Source organism: Salminus brasiliensis, chromosome 10, assembly GCF_030463535.1.
Source record: "Salminus brasiliensis chromosome 10, fSalBra1.hap2, whole genome shotgun sequence".
Taxonomy (NCBI): Eukaryota; Metazoa; Chordata; class Actinopteri; order Characiformes; family Bryconidae; genus Salminus; species Salminus brasiliensis.
Window position 1 is genome coordinate 11,191,931 of NC_132887.1, and position 18,936 is coordinate 11,210,866.

The following is an 18,936-nucleotide window of genomic DNA, read 5'->3' on the forward strand; positions in this document are numbered from 1 at the left end:
CAATGATATCGGAGTCCTAGGTCAAGTCATCATACTCTTAGCTCTATTCTTGCACTGACTGGCTTAAAGCAGCCTACACAGTGCTTCAAAAACATTTGACAACAAGTCTGCACAACTGCAGTGGCTTTTAAAAACACACCAAGAAAAGAAGTCAAGCTCCGCAGGACATAAAGAGCAGACGTGAAAAAGACTGACTTAACGTAATGGGATGCACTTCCTTTCGAACCAGCCTCTAATCCCAACCACCCCCCAACCCATCTCATGAAAGCACCGCCCCAGCACTGTGGGCGCAGACACACACAAACACATGGGCAGTCAAAATCAGACCTACACAACGATGAGCACAATGACAAAAGGCTGGGATCTGTTCCCCAGCTCTGAGAGAGCACAGCTCAGTCGGAAGTGGATCAGCTAAGAGCCCCATTCCAAATTACTCTGCTGGATGACTGACTTCATTTCCCAAAAGAACGGAAGACAAAAACATGGAGCTGGAGCTCGCACAGAGCGCTCTGACCAAGCACGCTCCAGACTGAGCCACCAGGTTCCCATAGTCTGAACAAGAACAGAAATGAAGGAAGAAAAAAAAGATTTCCTAGCTCAGGTTTTGAAAGTAACAGGACCATACACTGAGAACAATGGCTGAAAGCTCTCTCAGTGCTCAAGAAGCAGTTCAGAAAAGTAAGAAGTGAGAGTGAAGAGCTTCAAATAAGCAGCGAATAACAGGGTGTGTTTAGAGCACTGAGCACTTGTGTGGAGCAAGAACTTTGGGCTGCATGTAGGAAGCATGTAGTCTGGGTCTAATGAAGATAAAACACACACCTCCAGGTAGTTGCTAGGCTACATGGCTACATGTTGCTAGCTGGGTGCTATGCTGTTGCTAGGTGGGTGCTATGCTGCAGCAATTGTGTTTCTGTGCGATTACAAAGAGGCTGCTATGGTCTCCCAGGCAGATGCTATGCTGCTGCTGCTGCTGCTGCTGCTGAGTGGTTGCTAAGGTGTTGTTTAATAGTTAATGGTTGGGTGTTATTTGGATCATCGTTACATTTAAAGGGTGACTAAACCTTTTCCATTAAACCAACCTTTCATTCCTATGGAACAAATTCTGCACAAATGTGTCAACATCAGTTGCTACGATGAAACCGGTGTCCAATCAAAAAACTGCATACAAGCCCGCATCACACAATCAGACCGAACAATGTGGAATGCGAATGGTGTTCCTATTTTGGAAAAACACAATAAATGTCCAAAAAGGTTTTTTTCTGGAGTTAAGCCACAGATGAACCACCTTTAGTCTTAAGCTTCTCATAAATCAGAAGAACCTCTTTTAAAAGCTTAAGGATTTTAAACACAATGAAAAGGTTCTGTACCAAGCTAGCTTCATCTCCACCCTCCCAACAACCGTTCACAAAAACGAAGGATCTTTCGGCAATACAGTTTCAATACCTTGTAACTTCTAACACACAACAGGATTACAAAAAGGAGACAAGAAGTAAACAAGTAAACAAGTGGCAAAAATGATCTTCTAGAAAGTACCTCATGTTTCAGGGAATCACAGGGAGCAAAGTGAAAGACACTCTGGGCATCATGAACAACCAAAAAAAAAAAAAAACCCATAGGAAGTTTATTAATGCACATGTTTGCATGTTTGTTTAGAAAATGGTTCAAAGTCAATCAAAGTAGAGCATGTCTTACAGCTAATGTGAAATGTGTGAAATGTGTGATTTCTGCCTTAATCAGTAGGAAAGCACAGCTTTGGCAGGGCACCAAGAAATCTAGAATGTCTAATTGGAGAACTGCATTGGCATTTAGTAGGAGGACAGGGTGGGGAGGTAGTGACCAAACTGAGAAACCGGCCTGCTTTGTACAGTGACGCAGGCAACCATGTATCATACACTATACACCTTTTTTTTCCATTAAACAATGGAGACGGCCATCTTTGTTTGTTTTGTGTAGAACGGCCGGTGCGACAGAGGATCCACTGATCTAGATTACAACCACAGTGACAATAAACATACAGTGGGTAGAAGAATATGCTCAGATAGAGGGTCACAATAATTGGAAGGAAATGAGAAGTGAAACGAACAACAAAAATGCACCATATGACGACCATATAACCCACCTTAAAAAGCAGAGGACCTGCGTCTGTGGTTGACAGCTCTAAATTAAAGACACACAACACCCACCCAACCATTCACACGTCTGCTCTTGTCATTTGGTGAAGGGGAAATCAACAGCAGAGCCTTCTTACCCAGAGAAACGGCTCGGTTATGAAGCTCTGGTGAAGCGGGGGCATAGGGTGCTTGTGAACAACTCGGGTAGGTTAGCACTTAAGCTAACGTCTTACCTGAAAGTTTTGTGTTACTGCTTAGTTTGTGTTAGTGACGGATTTTGATCAGGTTTGGCCGGAGCCACAATATCCTAAACCCTCCTCCACTTGCTGCGTAACCAGCAAGCTGATTGGCCTTTTTTGTCAAAGAGCGGGACTTTATCCATAAACATAAACAACATGTTGAGAGTTACGAGAACTCCCATTCGCATTTCAGTCAATGACAGCCTCCTCATTTACACAGTCTCTGAGGTCAACTTGCTTGAAGATTCCGTCTTTGTACACTCAGCCAGTGTCCATGTGACACTCCTACACCTCACACTAATATAACTCTGCTCTCCACACACGCAACACAGTCATGACGCTGCATATGGGCTTCATCCACATGCTTCAGTCACATGACAGAGCTGCTCTGTGTCCATTTTCACTGCAGCTTGAGGGTCCAGATTGAGGGAACAGTGGCAGCAAAACTGTATTCCACACTGTTATGGTTAAACTTCGGCTCCTAGTCTGCAGTTCATGTGCGTCCCAAATTGCCAACTAATTTGATCATCAATTTGAATCAACTTATTATTGTTATACCCCATAATGCACAAGTTTGCATTTGTATGAATTTTGTTTATTTTGAGATTTAATAACATTAGAGATGATCTTCAGTTCTGTAGTCAGTTGTGATCCGTTGCTTCTTGTTTTTTTGGCAGCCCTAGATAAAAATATGAAATCTAAAAAGCAGTTCAACGTTTACATTTTAAAGCTTAACTCAAGCTGTGTTAACTACGCTGGACTACACAACACTAGGTGGAACTGTAACGAGCAAAACTGTCTCTTCACCTCTGTGAACCGTGATGTTCAATCCGTGATGAACAGTGACTTCTGTAAACGGACACAGACGATCACTGGCTGAAATGCGAATGGGAGTTCTTGTAACTCTCAACATGCCATAAAATCCCGCACTTTGACAAAAAAGGCCAATCAGCTTGCTGGTTACGGCACAAGTGGAGGGGGTTGAGGATATTGTGGCTCCGGCCAGACCTGATCAAAATCTGTCACTAACACAAAGAAGCAGTAACACAAAATACTTTCAGTTAAGACGTTAGTTCCTCACAAGCATCTGACATGTCCACTTCATCAGAACTTCATAACCGAGCCATTTCTCTGGGTAAAGGGGCTTTGTTGGTTTCCCCTTCACCAAACGACAAGAGCAGACATGTGAATGGTTGTGTGGGTGTTGTTTTTGCTACTGTATCTTTAAGACTGACCTGTGAGAATGACCTCTGTTCTGACAACCCTGTACTGTTCATGTCTCTTTCATAAAGCAGTCCACTCTGAAACACTCCTTACAGCTTCCACAAAAGAGGGCAGAGCTAAAGCTAAGGCCCAACAGGCAGATATATGAAAATATGCTGGTTTTGAGACGTCACAAAATCAGTGACGAGACGTTTTTTTTTTTTACAGCTTCATTTTTCCTCAGCATTGTGGACTGCATGGATAGGGGACCAAATGGTACATTCTGAGAGCATCCAGTCATGTTTTTCCAATCATGTGCAATAAACACATGACCTGAAATAAATAAGTAAAATAAATAAATAAATAAAATATCAACCAAGCTGTGAGGCACCGTTTCAGTCTTACTGTGAGAGACGCTCTCCTTCCCAGGCCTGCTGCAGGAGGCAGGGGGATCCAGGGACAGCCGTTTCCTGCGCTGACAAAAGGGGAGGAGGAGGAGGAGAGCAGTAGGATGTGGCCTGAGCCTTGGGTTCCTGCCAAGTCAACCCCAACCCCCCTCCCACTCCACATCACACAATGGCCGCTTCTCTGCTGAAATTTCACGTTATTGGATACCAGGCCTGGATTTTTGTGCTCTCACAATGTCCAGGCAGTGGAGCATGCTGCAGGAGAGACACGCTCTGCAAGCTAAAGCTGGAAAAGCTCCTCTTTTCATTAGCATCAGAAAGGGAAAAATGTCACCCTTCTTTCCTGCACCAAACCAAAGGAGGCCTGTTAAGCTCCGCTGGCCTATTTCCTTTACGGCACAAAAAGTGCAGAATATATAAAAAAAAAATTTAAAAAAAGCCACACCACGTTGAACAAAATCTTCCTGAGAGTAAATAAAAGGTGTTTCAAGCTCAAACTTTCACCAATGCTTGTATACGTGATTTTAGAAGACAAGGCTAATCAACAGCTTATTTGATCAAAGAGCATCTTACCGAGTTAAAGGCGGACACGGGCAGCGTTTAACAGCACTAAGTGCAGAGATTCAGCGACAAATGCACCGTATGTAGCTGTCGTGAAGAACTACAACAAAACCCCAACTTACAATCGAGTTGTCCCAGAGAGGACCACTTACCATTCCCTTGTGGAAAGAGAGGTTATTCAAATTGAGGATTAAGAAGGCTCCCAGTGAAGGTGTAAAGCACAGAATCACAGACTACATTAAGTGTATCCTGCTTTTGTTGGAGTAACTGTCTCTACTGCCCAGGGAAGGCTTTCTACTACACTTTGGATGATTGCTGCGAGGACTTGCTTGCGGTCAGCGACACGACCAGAGTATTTGGACAGCAGGTTGGATGACCACCACCCCAACTCATCCCAACAGTAGTGGATGGAGCCCCAACCATCACTCCAGAGAACACAGTTCCACTGCTCCACAGCTCAATGCTGGGGGTTATTCATACCAACAGGTTCATGTTTATCTGCTCCAGAGAGTCCTATTCTAATGGCAATACTTCTCCACAGGGACTAGACAAGCTGTGTGTGTGTGTGCATATTTGCACATCTGGGTCAGCAATGGATGCAATTTAAAAGTAGCTGAAACCATTCATTAGAAGGGGTGCACACAAACGTTTGGGCATGGTGTACTGGGTTTCTGCATGACCGCAACAGGATAGAGGCTAAAAAATACCTTACAGCTACTAAGAAGGCTATATGTATAGCATAGATGTAAATTAACATCACACAAAATATAATAATAATCAGGATTCAGTGTTAAATGGAATTTGAGAAGCCAAATCTTCGCCATGATGAATAAAAAGCTCCTTCTGCCATTTTACTCCACGTCAGGCTGTGCTCTATTCTCCCCTATTCATCATATATCATTAAGCACGGGTCTGTGATCTAGGTCAGGCTAGGCTGTGACACAACACAGAACCAAGCAACATTTCCGACCTGAGGCTCAGACAAGCTATTACCTCATTGACTTGTTTGCTTCATGTTTATTCCAACATCAACAGTCAAAACTGCTAAACTGCTTAGCGCTTTAACCCCAGAGATTAACGGGAAGGTTAGCCTTTTGCATTTACAGTAAGGTGTTAGTAAGATTAACCCTCATTAAAGATGGAGTGAAACTGACTGCGTTCAATTAAGAAAACATAATCCGTTAAGTAATCTTACCTACAATCTTAAAATTCTACTTGAAGCCAAATCCTGAATTAGATTAACTACTGTTAAGTAATGTGAAAATAAGTGAAGTGGTGACTGAATATCCAGCTGGCATCCGATTCCTCAAACATGTTCCCTATAGACTGACAGAAAGCACCAAGTCAGAAGTACTAAAATATCAAGTAGTTACTGAAACTATCCATATTAAAAGACTAAGAAGTATTTATATTAGAGCCACACAACAGATCATTTTAGCACCACCATCACAATGTACACATGAGCAGAACTCACATGGCAGGATGTGCAAGGTCATGTAATTTAATTAAATTATGCTACTATGACCTTGATTAAAAATGAAAATTCCCCACTGTTCTCATTTTGCAAGACTACCAGAGGCACATTATATCTGCCCAGCATCATTTATTTTCTGTGAATCCAATCTTGGATACACAGAGGACATTATTAATATTATGACATGTTGGATCATTGACATCTAGTGAAATTTGCTGTATTTTTTAATATTGCAATTTATATACACACACACACCGCAAAATATCGCAATGTCCCTTTTTCCTACATCATGCAGCCCTAATGTGTCATTTAATCACAAGAGAACTTTGCACCGCCATGGCGGTTTCATGGGAGCATCATAGGGCTAGTGTAATCCATTGCTGGGCGATAAGACTAACAACGCATATCTTGATATGCTTATGGGAAATAGCAATATACAGTGTGATATGATGAAAACCTTAGTGCTCTATATAAGTGTAATATTAAAGTGTCAGCATTTATTTGTAACACCAAAACCACAGCAGGCTGGATGTTTACATAGTAAATATCTAACTGTATCTACGTCATATACACACACACAAGTTTATCTTATATGTATGACGTAGTACTTCACTGACTCAGCAAACTGCACTGGTTATGTTATTTGTTTTAATTACGTCACACACAGGTGATAACCTGTGTAGCAGGTGTGATATTACAAATAAGGCCCTTCTTTAAATCTTAAAAAAAAAAAGAAAATCAATCTTTTCAATCTTCAAATCACCACTTCTTGGAAAACAAACTCTACAATTGAGCTAATTAAAACACAAACATTAGAATTGAGCTATTTGCACAATTTAAAGAAATCAGCAACAGTGTGAAAAAGAATGTCACAAGGCCTGCATATAGGACCTTCAGCAATGAGGACTAATCCCTCCCCTCCCTCCCCAATCAAATTCCAGTGTCTCAATGCTGAGTATCAGCAGACACCCATCTTTGTGCGTGTATAAATAATACAGCCACGCAGTTTAGATAAGATGAGCTGCTAATTAATACATGATTAATAAGTAAAGGCCCTTTATTATTGATTTCTATAATGACATTCAGGACTGATTGATTTCCTTTAAATGGCATTTCTTTTGTTTTATAGTGTGTTTAATATCTTACATCCAATCTGACTCTCATCCCTGATCAATCCACTCCCAGCTCCTTTCAAACACTGCAGTCAAGTCATTTCGGGTGTGTGCATGTAGTTATACGTGCTCTGGACTGATATCGGTTGTTTGTCGAATACTGATATGAAATAACTGGTTTATAGTTGAATAGTTAATAGTTGGCTTATAAGTGAATGTGCTGGGATTTAGGTTCCTAGAACATATTTTAGCGTTCACCTCCTCCCGGTTCTCAATGTGCTGTTGTACTCTTTATTTACCTTCTGAGAACGTCCTTACTGCTGCCGGCTGGGAATAATGTCTGTTAACGGCGCCTTGAGGACACCAGATGGTTAAAACAAGAAGTCAGAACTGGATTAGGCTTAAAATTAAAGAAAAAAAAAGCCTGGATCAGGATCAACCCTGATCCACTGTCCTGATCACCGGACTGGGACATCCCTACTACTAGTTCTTTTAGCATTTCTTAAACTTTTGAACAAAAAAATGACAATCAAAAGCATCATTCATTTCTGTACATTAAATTATCTTAAAAGTCTTAAAAGTTTTGCGTCACAACAAACAAACTTGAAATCAAATACAACTTTAAATGCAGTTGAGCCAAGATGTGGTTGTAAGTTTTCATCTTAATTTTGAAATGGAACTTCAAGCGTTATGGATTGGGTGAAAAAGCACTGAATTAATACAAGGTAGATATAAATAATACAAGGAGATTACAAGGAGGGCCAAACTAATGATTCATCATAAATGATGTGACCCTCTTAGCTGTGCCCTTCACCCAGCAGTAGTGTCTTTTGAACATTTGGTAAGTAGTTTGAAAATGACGGCCTACTTTTGAGCAGCCATCCAAATTCACACTGATTGTCCTATGATAATTAGGAGAATGAAATAATAAGTACAAGATTTTAAACAGATTAAATTACATGAATGAATTACATGAACTATAACAATGCTTTCTGAATCTGAAGCCTGACTTGGCACCAAAACAAGATTACCAAAAACAGAAAACATCCCATCGCAATGCCTCAGGATTTGGCACGATCGATTTTCTGCTTCACACCAACACCAACCCATCCTTCGGGGAAGCAATCTCAGCTACAACGTTTTAGTGCCCAATACTGTGGTACCATCGTAAATCAAGGCCTCTCGTCTGTGTATCAAAAGCAGAAAACTATTCTCAAACATCAATCAAGCCACATATTGAGATGATCTTAATTTAAACCGCAAGCATTTGGAAAATTAAAACCTTGCGCTACGTTTACAGAAAAGGCAGAACCGCAAATTTGGACTGCAGCCGTGTAGCTGGGAGCTTTGATGTTAAAGTGCTCTCTGGGGACCCAGCTCTAATCGGTAGAGCAAGGGCACAGAAATGAGCTGAGAGGGATGAGGAACCAGGCTCTTCTAGTGAGCCACCATCAGAGAGCAGACAGTTTAAAGACAAGATTTGGGCAAAACTTTTCCCCTCCTCAGGACTTTTCAAGGAGAATTTGATCAGGATGATTCAGCAAAATCCACTTTTATTCTCCTTTGTTTCCTGTTACTATTGTCTGTTATTCAGCAGCTCTTTTACTTTCACATCCTGCTCATACCAGCCCTGCAGTCTTCACACACACCAATAAGGCCTCAGAGCAATGCTTCCCTTACTGCTATACGGCCTGGCCCTCTTGTGTAAAAACAACCCCCAACCCATCAAACATCTAAAGAACAGAGGGGACAGAACTGTGAAGACCATTACTGCACATTACAACAGACACAGATTCCCTCATTAATTCAATCATTTACAACAGTTTCAGCACTAAAACTACTCTACAGGATTCACTGATCAGCCATAACATTAGCACAACCTGCCTAATATGGAGTAGGACCCCCTTGCACCACCACAACAGATTTAAACAAACATCGATGGCACAGACTCCACAAGCCCTTCAAAGGTGTCCTGTGGCATCTGGCACCAAAAACATTAACAGCAAATCCTTGAAGTGCTGCAAGTTGTGATGTGGGGCCACCATAGATCCCATCAATAAGCCTTAGGTGCCCATGACACAGTCACCTTTTCATTGGTTGTCCTTTCTTGAAGCAGTTTGGGCAGGTACTAACCAAACTGGAGACTTTTGGAGACTCGGTCGTCCACTTATCACACTTTCTCAGATAGTTGTGCGTGGCCATTTGTCCTGTGTTTAACACCTGAATGTTCTGAATGTTCACTTGCTGCCTAATATTTACAAACCTGGACAGATGCTACTATAGAGTTAGTTAATGCCTTTTTACTGCACCAGTCAGTGGTGCTAATGTTATGGCTGATTGGTGTATTTTCATTTCGAGCATTCTGTTTTTTCTGAAGGTAGGATATTAATGTTATATTGGCATAGAAGGATATCTGCTTCAGACTTCACCAGATAGAACAAAAAGAGCTGTGTATAGTTTATTAAAAAAGCGTCATCTTGATATTAATACAAATAAAAATAATTAATATCTGTATAGTTTTCTACAGATTTCGCATGGAGCTTATTTAAGAACTGAGAATACCATAGATACATTTTTCTGAACAAATCAAAATCAAAGAAATGAATTCTCCCTTAAATGAAGCCAGAAATGTACTACTACAGCTTTTCAGTGAAAAAAATCTTACACACCAACAAAAAACTATTTGGAACACATGGAAAACCTCCATTCTGTGAAGGCACTTAACCATACATTCGCTATACACACACGCACAAGCACAAGCGCGCGCGCACACACACGCACAAGCACAAGCGCGCGCGCACACACGCACACACACACACACACACACGCAAATTGTATCTTTCTGCTTTGCAAAGAGTTTGGAGACTCAATGAAAAGCACAAAGTTTCAGATTTACATCTGTAGCCTGTTATGCCCGTGGCCTCATAGGAAAGAACAGTCTAACACAGCTGCAGCCCCCAGCGAGCCAGCCTGGGTCCTAATGAAGCACAAAGGCAGAAGCCTGTATGAATATAAAAGGAGTTCAGCATGCTCGAAACTGCTTGGGGAAGTAACAGAGCACCAAGAGAATACTCAGATACTCCCAAAAAATAAACAAACAAATAAATAAACAAACATTAATTTCTCTTAGACAACAGAAAGACCTTTAGGATGCTGGGTAAAGATAAGGCTACAGGAAAGCAAATTAAATCAATAGAACTGCTGAGTCACACAATTTTAAGAAATGATATTATAGGCATGTGACATTGCTTTCTGCTCTGTTCCTGAATTACGAAAAGGAAACGAGAGCGACATGAGGGAACTTGCATAGACTTAAAGTTTGACCATGGGAACAAACAACATACACCCTCCCCCTCCAAAAAAAACAACAAAACAAAACACAGCTTTATTTCAATGACAATCGAATAGGTATCACTTTACTTGAATGGCCCATTGCAGATGCCTCGTACGGACGCTCATCTGTTGTTTAACTAACATTCAGCTGAATGTGTGTTAAACTCAACTGAACTCCAAGCTAAATGAAAATGAGCTTCTATGGAAGGTAACCCTACACCTAACCATACCCTGTTATGGTTAGATTTTAGGTTTAGGTTAGGTTGTAGGGTTACATTCGACAGACAGTCATTTCCATTCAACTTAGAGTTGAGATGCATTTAATAGATATTCAGCTGAATGTCAGGTGAGCAAACAACGATGCATCTACAACGGACCATCCAAGTAAAGTGATCCCATCTAATAATAATAATAATAATAATTTGCTTTTTGCATGATCTATTCTTCTGAACTCATCTGTACCGCCCAACACCACCACAAATCTTAAAAGGGAAATGATGCATATGCTTGCTTTAGGGTATGTGACGTCTCCTGCTGTAACTTCTGGAACGCTGTGGGAGTTCTGAGCACCTCAACATCCTTAAAGGAGAGCACTAATCACCCAAACAGCCTACAGAGGCCACATGTCTCTCCATAAAGAGAATAGCAGCTGTCAACCATTTATCCCACAGACTCGTGGACTCCTTGTTTAACACCCACAAGCCTTAAATGCATTATACCTTAAGTGCAACATCACTGGTGAATGACCAAAACTGAAGCAAAAGTGGATGCAACCCCACTCTGAGAAACATGTCTACTCAGCCCACAGACTTGTCAAAACCGCTGTCACAGGAAGTACAGATGTTGCCAAATTAAACTTTGGCGTGAAAGAAAATTGAGCTCAGTGTGTTTGAGAAGTGCCCTTAGGAAAATCAGCTTGCATGCAAGGTCACACCACACTGTTTTATCTGTATCTGTACAAGACGGAAGAAGCACTAGTAGCACATGTTAAACATTAAAGTGAATACTAGTTAAACCAAATTGAACAGTCTAACCAATTAGTCCAACAGAACAGAGCTTTTAATGGACAAACAGAGTGACCAACCACAGACACCACTTGCTTTGGCATGATGATTATAGCTGGAAAATTCTAAAACAGAAGTGTAAAAAAAAACCAAACCTGTAGTTTCTGCATTTGTGCCATTGTTCTTCCCAGCTCAGGCCACAGACTATACCCTTGACTTTAAGGTACTTAACCTGGGGTGTTTCTCAAAGTGTTCATGTATTCTGATGAATTTACATCTCCCACATCAGTTTCAATACCCTAATCAGCCATAACATTAGTGAAAAACATTGGCTGTCTTCATCTACAGCTGCATCCGTCAAGGGGTGGGATATTTTAGGCAGCAAGTGAACGGTCGGGGAAAAACAGACCAGTGAGAACATCTCCAAAACATCAGGCAGGTCTTGTGGGGTATTCCCAGTATGCAGCAGCCAGCCCCTTTTATAAGTGGTCCAAAGAAAAGGACAACCGGTGAACCAGCAACAGGATCATGGGCATCTAAGACTCACTGATGTGGTCCATGGAGGCCCAACCTCACAACTTACAGGACTTTAAAAACCTGCTGCTAACACCCTGGTGCCAGATACCACTGGGCTCCTTCAAAGGTCTTATGGAGTTAATGCCTTGAATGGTCGGAGCTGTTGTGGCAGCATAAGTGGACCTATTCGATATTATACAGGTGGTGCTAATGTTATGGCTGATAGGTGTATTCAGTATGCAATGTTTAGGAACTGTTACAATTGAAACTTTAGATGCGTAATAATGCAGTTAAATCAACAAATGCTTAAAGCATCTGTCAGTATTTGGTAGGTCATGTCTAAATGACTGCCTCACATTATAAAACCAGAACACTGTATCTCTTAGGCTTACTTAAAATCAAATTGTTAAATCAAAAATTAACTGCTTTCCACAGATTTCTCAGCGCTGTACATGGACCTTAGCATGTCAAGTCATTTCTTTGTGGTTACCCATCAAAAATAAGCCATTCAAACACATTCAGCACAGTTGTTACAGTACCTACACCTGAGCAAATCAATTCGCTTTGACTGCCACTGTATATCAGAAAATACAACACCTAAAATTAAAGTCCGCTCCGACTAATCTGAAAAAGACTTCAGTCAGTACTAACAAACACTGAATAATACATTTACACTAAAGTGAAGAAAAACTTGTACATTGTCAACCGCAGGTCATTTATGTGTGTGCCGCTAAAACATGGTTAGTTAGTTAATGGACAGACAGCTCATAGACCATTTTCCTATCAGGAGCAGTTTCATTGGATTCGGTCATGAGGGTGTCATATGTGCTATTAGCCCTGTAAATATTAGGAAATTGATCCGTTTTCCAGCTTTGGTTTGGGTGAGCAGGTCCTTCATTTTTGTTGCTACACAGAGTCGGCAGCTGTTGGGGTGCTAAACTGTGCATTCTATTAATAAATGCTTCGCTAAAACACAAGTTTACAGCTGTACAGAGTAAGAGTAGACAGAGCTCTAGGCTAATGGCAGGTGAGAAAGGCTTTTAGAAAATTACAAAAAATATATAATGTAGTTTGAATACATTCATATTTTTATCTTACTTATTATTTCTATAATCCCTTTCCCTTCATGGATTATAATTCTATGCTTCTTACTTTTACAATACTTTCCAATTTTCTTGCAGCTTTATGCTCTTGTATGATATTTTTACATAAATTTGTAATAATAGTCTTGTTTTGGCTGTAAATCCTAACATTTAGAGCTGCATTACACATATAAAAGATACTATACAAATAAAATATTATAATTACTGTTTAATTCATAACAGAACATTTCACAACACATTACAACAATCTGACTGACTGCCGTCTGAACAAAAACTTAACAGTGAGCAACAGTAGACAGCTGTCTGCACTGGACATCATGATGGAAAATGAGCTTTTCAGAGGGAGATTTATCCGTGGGACTTCTCACAATCACCTCCCTCAACACTGGTCTGTGACTGGTGGTTTCGCATGTTAGTCAAACCTCCTCTTCCTGTCCAAGTAGGTGGTTATGTAGTAGTTGGATATGTTAAGCAGTACAAAATTATATTCTGTAAACTTTCTCCAAACCAGGGATGACTGAACTGTCCATATAATGTAGGCCTACTATTCTACTGGTCTGCAGGGAACCATTGCCAACTGTCTCATTAACTTCATAAATGAAATGTCCTAAAAGTATCTAACAGTCTAAAATGGACAGGACAGACCTAACATGACTGGACAGTTCATTGACAGGTCTATGACTCGACTGTAAACCATTCTAAACCTGAGGTAGGAAACGTGACAATTCTTGAGGAAACTACGTTAAATCCATTAAACCAGAGTACATTACTTGGCACTTCGATAAGGGATGCATAAAAAGCATCCCAAATCCCAAAGCATGAATACTAACTAACTGGCTGGTGAAAAAAAAAAAAAAAAAAAAAAAAAAAAAAGAAGTCACAAAAAAAAAAAAAAATAGGTGGATTTAGCTCCAATGACATGTCACAAATGCCTACATATCAGCATCAGCACTGTAAACTAATACTGTGTAAATGAAAAATATCAGACTACAAGGTTGCGACATTGGACACCCCTTAAATGGCTAAGTGGGTTAATATCAGAGTCTGATATTTATCATTTTATTTTATTTTTTATGTAAACATCTATACTGACAATAATAATAATAACAACCAATTAAGATAAATATCTGCAAGCCTGAATAAAAAAAAAAAAAAAATCATGTGTAATTAAGATGTTCGTTAAGCTTTTATAAACGCTGAAGGTCTAATCAGTGTTTGTAAAGGGTGGGACTTGAGTTCGTTTCTCTTTTATAAACCTTACTTGCCCTCACGGTTGCTTAACAGGTTTTGTTCACACTGCATCTTCACGACTACTTTCCTGAATGTCTTTTTCTAAAGTTGACACTAATGCAGAGCATGATAACCCACGAGAACTGTGAAGCTTCCTTCATTCACTGACGATACAAACACAGGCTGTTCCTGAATTGACCATAGACCGACAACTAAGATAGCGCATCAGCCACCGCTCAAGTTAAAGAATATATAGAAAAGGTATAACAAGGCAAAATTGTGGCAAAGGAAGTAAACAGGAGTAACGAGGAGCATCTGATGAGACCAGTACCGCAACTGTGTGTATTTTGGCTGTTCTAAGCTTGACACCCTTAGTCTCGGTGTTAATGCTACGCTAACTTACTAAACCATTAAGCCAGCAGGTGATACTACTACTACTACTACTAATACTAATAGTAAAATAAAAATAGTAAAAAAAAAATAGTAATAAAAATAGTAATAATAATAATAATAATAATAATAACAAATGTATTGTTCCAGCACACTCACACCACCCATTCTTTTCCTGTTTATTTAGTTATTTAGCTCTTGGTCCACTACTTTTAGAGTCATGTAGTCTGGTCTTTGAGGGCAGTAGCACTCATTAAAGATCAAACACATAAACAGAGGGCAAAACTGAGGAGAATGCTCAAAGCAAGGTAAATCAATTCATTTATTCACAGTACCAAATAACCAAAAATTTACAGCAGTATCAGCAGATCTTTTGCTTTAAAAACAGTATCAGCCTCAGACGGATATTTGACTGATTTGACTACTACTACTAATTTTTTCTTTTCTCTTTTTTGACATGATGTGAATATGGTAATTGATCTTTTATACCTGTCCCAAATGTCATGATGAATGGGCCAATAGAAATGCTCCAACATGAATAAAATCTTTACACTGACTTCCATTCAAAGTTGCTATTATGGAGATACAAGGCTTTCGTGTGATCGTGAGCATTAATCCTTCTTATCTCCACAAAATTTAAATATAAAAAAGAATCTCTGAATTTTATTCATTTTACTATTTGAGTTCCATTAATAACGGCTACATTTACCTGTTTTGCCAATATTTGCATTTTGTGAACGTCACTGCATTTAGTATCAGCAGATATTTACATAAAAAATACTGGTTAGCAGCATTTACCACAAAACGGTATAATGCTGAACCCATAGTGTGTGGATTTCCACCAGGTATGCCAGTTCTTATAGCACCTAGGCCTCAAATGGTCCAGCAGTCAAAAAATAAAAAATAAAAAGTACAGCAGAATCCAAGCATCCCTAAATAATACTAAGACCGGTTCCCTGCTGAAATTCAAACTTTACCTAAACACAATCCACCTAACATTGATTCAGACTTCACAAACTGTGGTTAACTCCGCTAACTACACCAAAACCACCATCAAGATTGCCTTCACGGCCTAAATCTACACTACACAACAGGAAAGGCTGGAAGCTTCTGAGCAGGAGCGATCAGGTGATCTTTGCGTGCTGCAACGAAGGAGTACATGATTTAAAAACTGTAGATTTTATCAGTGTAACACCAGCAGCAGCTAGTCCTGCATCACAGGAACGAAGGCAAAAATGTTAAATTGCCTTTCAGCAAAACGCCGCTGCTTGTATACTTTCTTGAACCGTGCGAAATCAACGCTGCGTCACAGGTGAGGCGACACGCTGTTACAAATGGAAAACACACAAACAGACATGTATAATCTTCCGGCTCCGAGCGGCTCAAATATCACCCACACAGTTACATGGTGATGTTTATTGTTTAGCTGAAAGAGGAGGAAAATGTGCTAAATGATGGTGTCGTCTTGCTTCTTGGGCTGTCTCTTCTCCTCCTCCTCCTCCCCCCTCCTCCTCCTCCTCCTCCTCCTCCTCTTCCTCACCACACCACACTAGCAGCATTTACTGATCCTAAGCATTGCGCAAAAGGACCGTCAACAAAACAGCCTAGACCATGAATGAGCACTACAGTGCCTTATTATAATTATTATATATATATATATATATATATATATATATATATATATATATATATATATATATATATTTTTTTTTTTATAAACAGTCAGAAATATTCAGAAATGTGTGCTAGTATTAGAGACTTGCCTTCAGTGTGAAAAAAAGGCACAAATGGAACTTGCATGGTATCATTTGTGGAAGCACATGACTGGTTCAAGGACACAGAGTTCCTCCACGATCTGAATGAATCTGATACAGGGGGGACATGGCGAGAGAACATGGGCGTTTTACTGACAGAGCCTGGGAAACATCTGTAACGTGCACGTCGTAGTTTAGTGCAGCTGGGGGAAAACCACACGAAATAGGCCGCACACACATAAGAGATGTGTCAAACTGATTAATATCTGCCGTTGCTTGGTCTAATCTGCCGTGTGACCCCTGTGCTCGGGCTGAAGACAGACTGTACAGTGCAGCTCAGTGTGAATGAGCAGCCAGGTACTTTATGAATGGAGGCGGTCACGTGGCCGGAGCTTTTCTCAGTGACTGTCAACAAGCGCACGCAAGCGATCAGCCCATTTAAAAAAACACGGACACAGAGGGCGAAAAAAGCACCCAAATCCACACTTAAGCACCTCTACTCGCACTGCGTAGCGAATATAATCCTTCGTACTTCAAATTAGGGCTAATCCATACGCACAGCCCTGCCATTTTGGCATTTTTATGAATGAGGATTGTGATATGCAAATGAGAGTGATTGAGAAAAATATGGCGTCCGCAGTTTCTTTCAGCCTGACATTGCGGTAATAAAACCCGCACACCAAATCAAATGCCACGTATTTTACAGCGGATTACACTTTTAAAAAATCATATTAATCGAAACAAACATCTTATCTCTCCATACAGTGATCGAGCTTGTATATTTTCCAGGGTGAAATCGCGCTACAGTCTAAGGGAATAACACACAACGGTGGGCTTCATGGTCCATGTATATAGCTGGGTCAGAAAGACGCGTCTGTTATCTAGCACTTTATACATTTACCTCATCTTAAACCTCATATTTCCCCCAAAGAAACGCTCAACATGCTTATATGGGCTTATATATCCAGCTAATGCTTTCTCACTAGTCAGCTACAGAGAGCTACACCGCCTGGCCGTATTTCTCAGGAATACTCTAGCTATTTATTTAGCTGGTTCGTCTTCACCGCATAACGCAAATAGGCTAGACAGCTTAGAGAAACACAGCCCTTCGTATCTGTAGGTTATCAAGCTCACCATTTCACTGAATGGGCCCGATTAAAAAAAAAAAATCAGGCAGATTTCAGTCTGAATGCCATGAAACAAACATAAACAAGGCAAATCTATTACAAGTTTATTGCTAGCTAGCTACACATCCAATAACAATCACAAGGTAAGTCTAGGTAGATAACTAGATAGCTAATGAACCAGCTCACCAACTAAACACCTGGTACAACTAACTAGATAGATAGATATAACTAACTAACTGGCTCAGCACACCACGTTTCCTAGCAAGCAATAGATAAGACTAGCTATCTACCTCTACTCTACACACAAAAACACAGTGCAGATCTCTTGACGTGCATTAAGACCCCCAGACACATCGACACATCCTCGGGGTCCGGCAGCCAGCAGCCGTGCAGAGGTCTCGTTACTCACTCGTTGTTTGGATTTGCCGATTCTTCGCTCATTTTTTTCTCACGGGGATCCAAGTCCTGGAAACAGCATCGACGACGCAGTCAAGGCGGGGAAACAAGCCGCAAAAATCACCATTTTCTTTTCGTTCGCATCAAAAAAGTGGCAGTTTTTTTTATTCACAAGCCAACTGTGTGGGGCTGCGGCGGTGCATGCTTCCAGCCTCCCAGCAGACGAGCTCAGAATAAGAGCGGCGACCGCAGCCACTGATCTCTATCTTCCCGATGAGTACAATCCATTTGGAAACGAGCGACTATCCTCATCATCCTCCTCTGCGAAGATAGGCAAATTCCAAGAGTCCTAATCTTGAGATTTCAAAAAAAAAAACAACAACAAAAAAAAAAATCTGCCAACAATTTATGACCCGGCTAGCTAGCGACCGAGCTACTCTCCCCACGGCAGCTTGAAGTTTCAGCCAACACTTGAAAATACAACACAGCGCTGCTTCTGTAGAAAGCGCTCTATATCGCAGACGGACCCAAAAAGAGCGGACGAAAAGATCAATATCTTTTCTTTAATTGAGTACGCAAAGAAAACGTGTAAAAGAAACAGATTAGCAGAGTCTCCTCCTCGGGAAGTTCAGAGGATCTGTGCTACACGAACTCCATTTTCAACCCAGGCAGTGCACACATCGGAAAACTGGGCGGAAGCGTTGGCCTGACTTCTCCGCTGAAATCCTTCCGCGACGAAGCCCGAGTAAAACACCATTAACAAAACAGTAAACTATTTTTTTAATTGAGTGACGCGATTTGTGGTTGAACACGCACACACACACGGATTTCTCAGATCCCACCACCCACATGATGGTTAGATTCGGGGACGGGAGGTAAGGGTTTTCCTCAAAGTTGTTTCATATAGTCCCACCAGTTCCCAAAAGAAGTTTGGCCATGCAGGCAGAGAAGAGGCTACACGGTGATGGACTCACTG

At 40.7% G+C, this 18,936-nt stretch overlaps 1 protein-coding gene across 1 annotated transcript in view; it reads right to left on the reverse strand.

Annotated features, from left to right (window-relative positions):
- spred1 (sprouty related EVH1 domain containing 1) overlaps positions 1–18,624 on the reverse strand; it is a 38,534-nt gene extending 19,910 nt beyond the window's left edge. Inside the window, exon 1 of the mRNA XM_072689209.1 lies at positions 17,974–18,624. Coding sequence (XP_072545310.1) covers positions 17,974–18,005 — 32 coding nt within the window. The 5' untranslated portion in view covers positions 18,006–18,624. The remainder of the gene's footprint in view (positions 1–17,973) is intronic.
- Between the last annotated feature and the right edge of the window lie 312 nt (positions 18,625–18,936).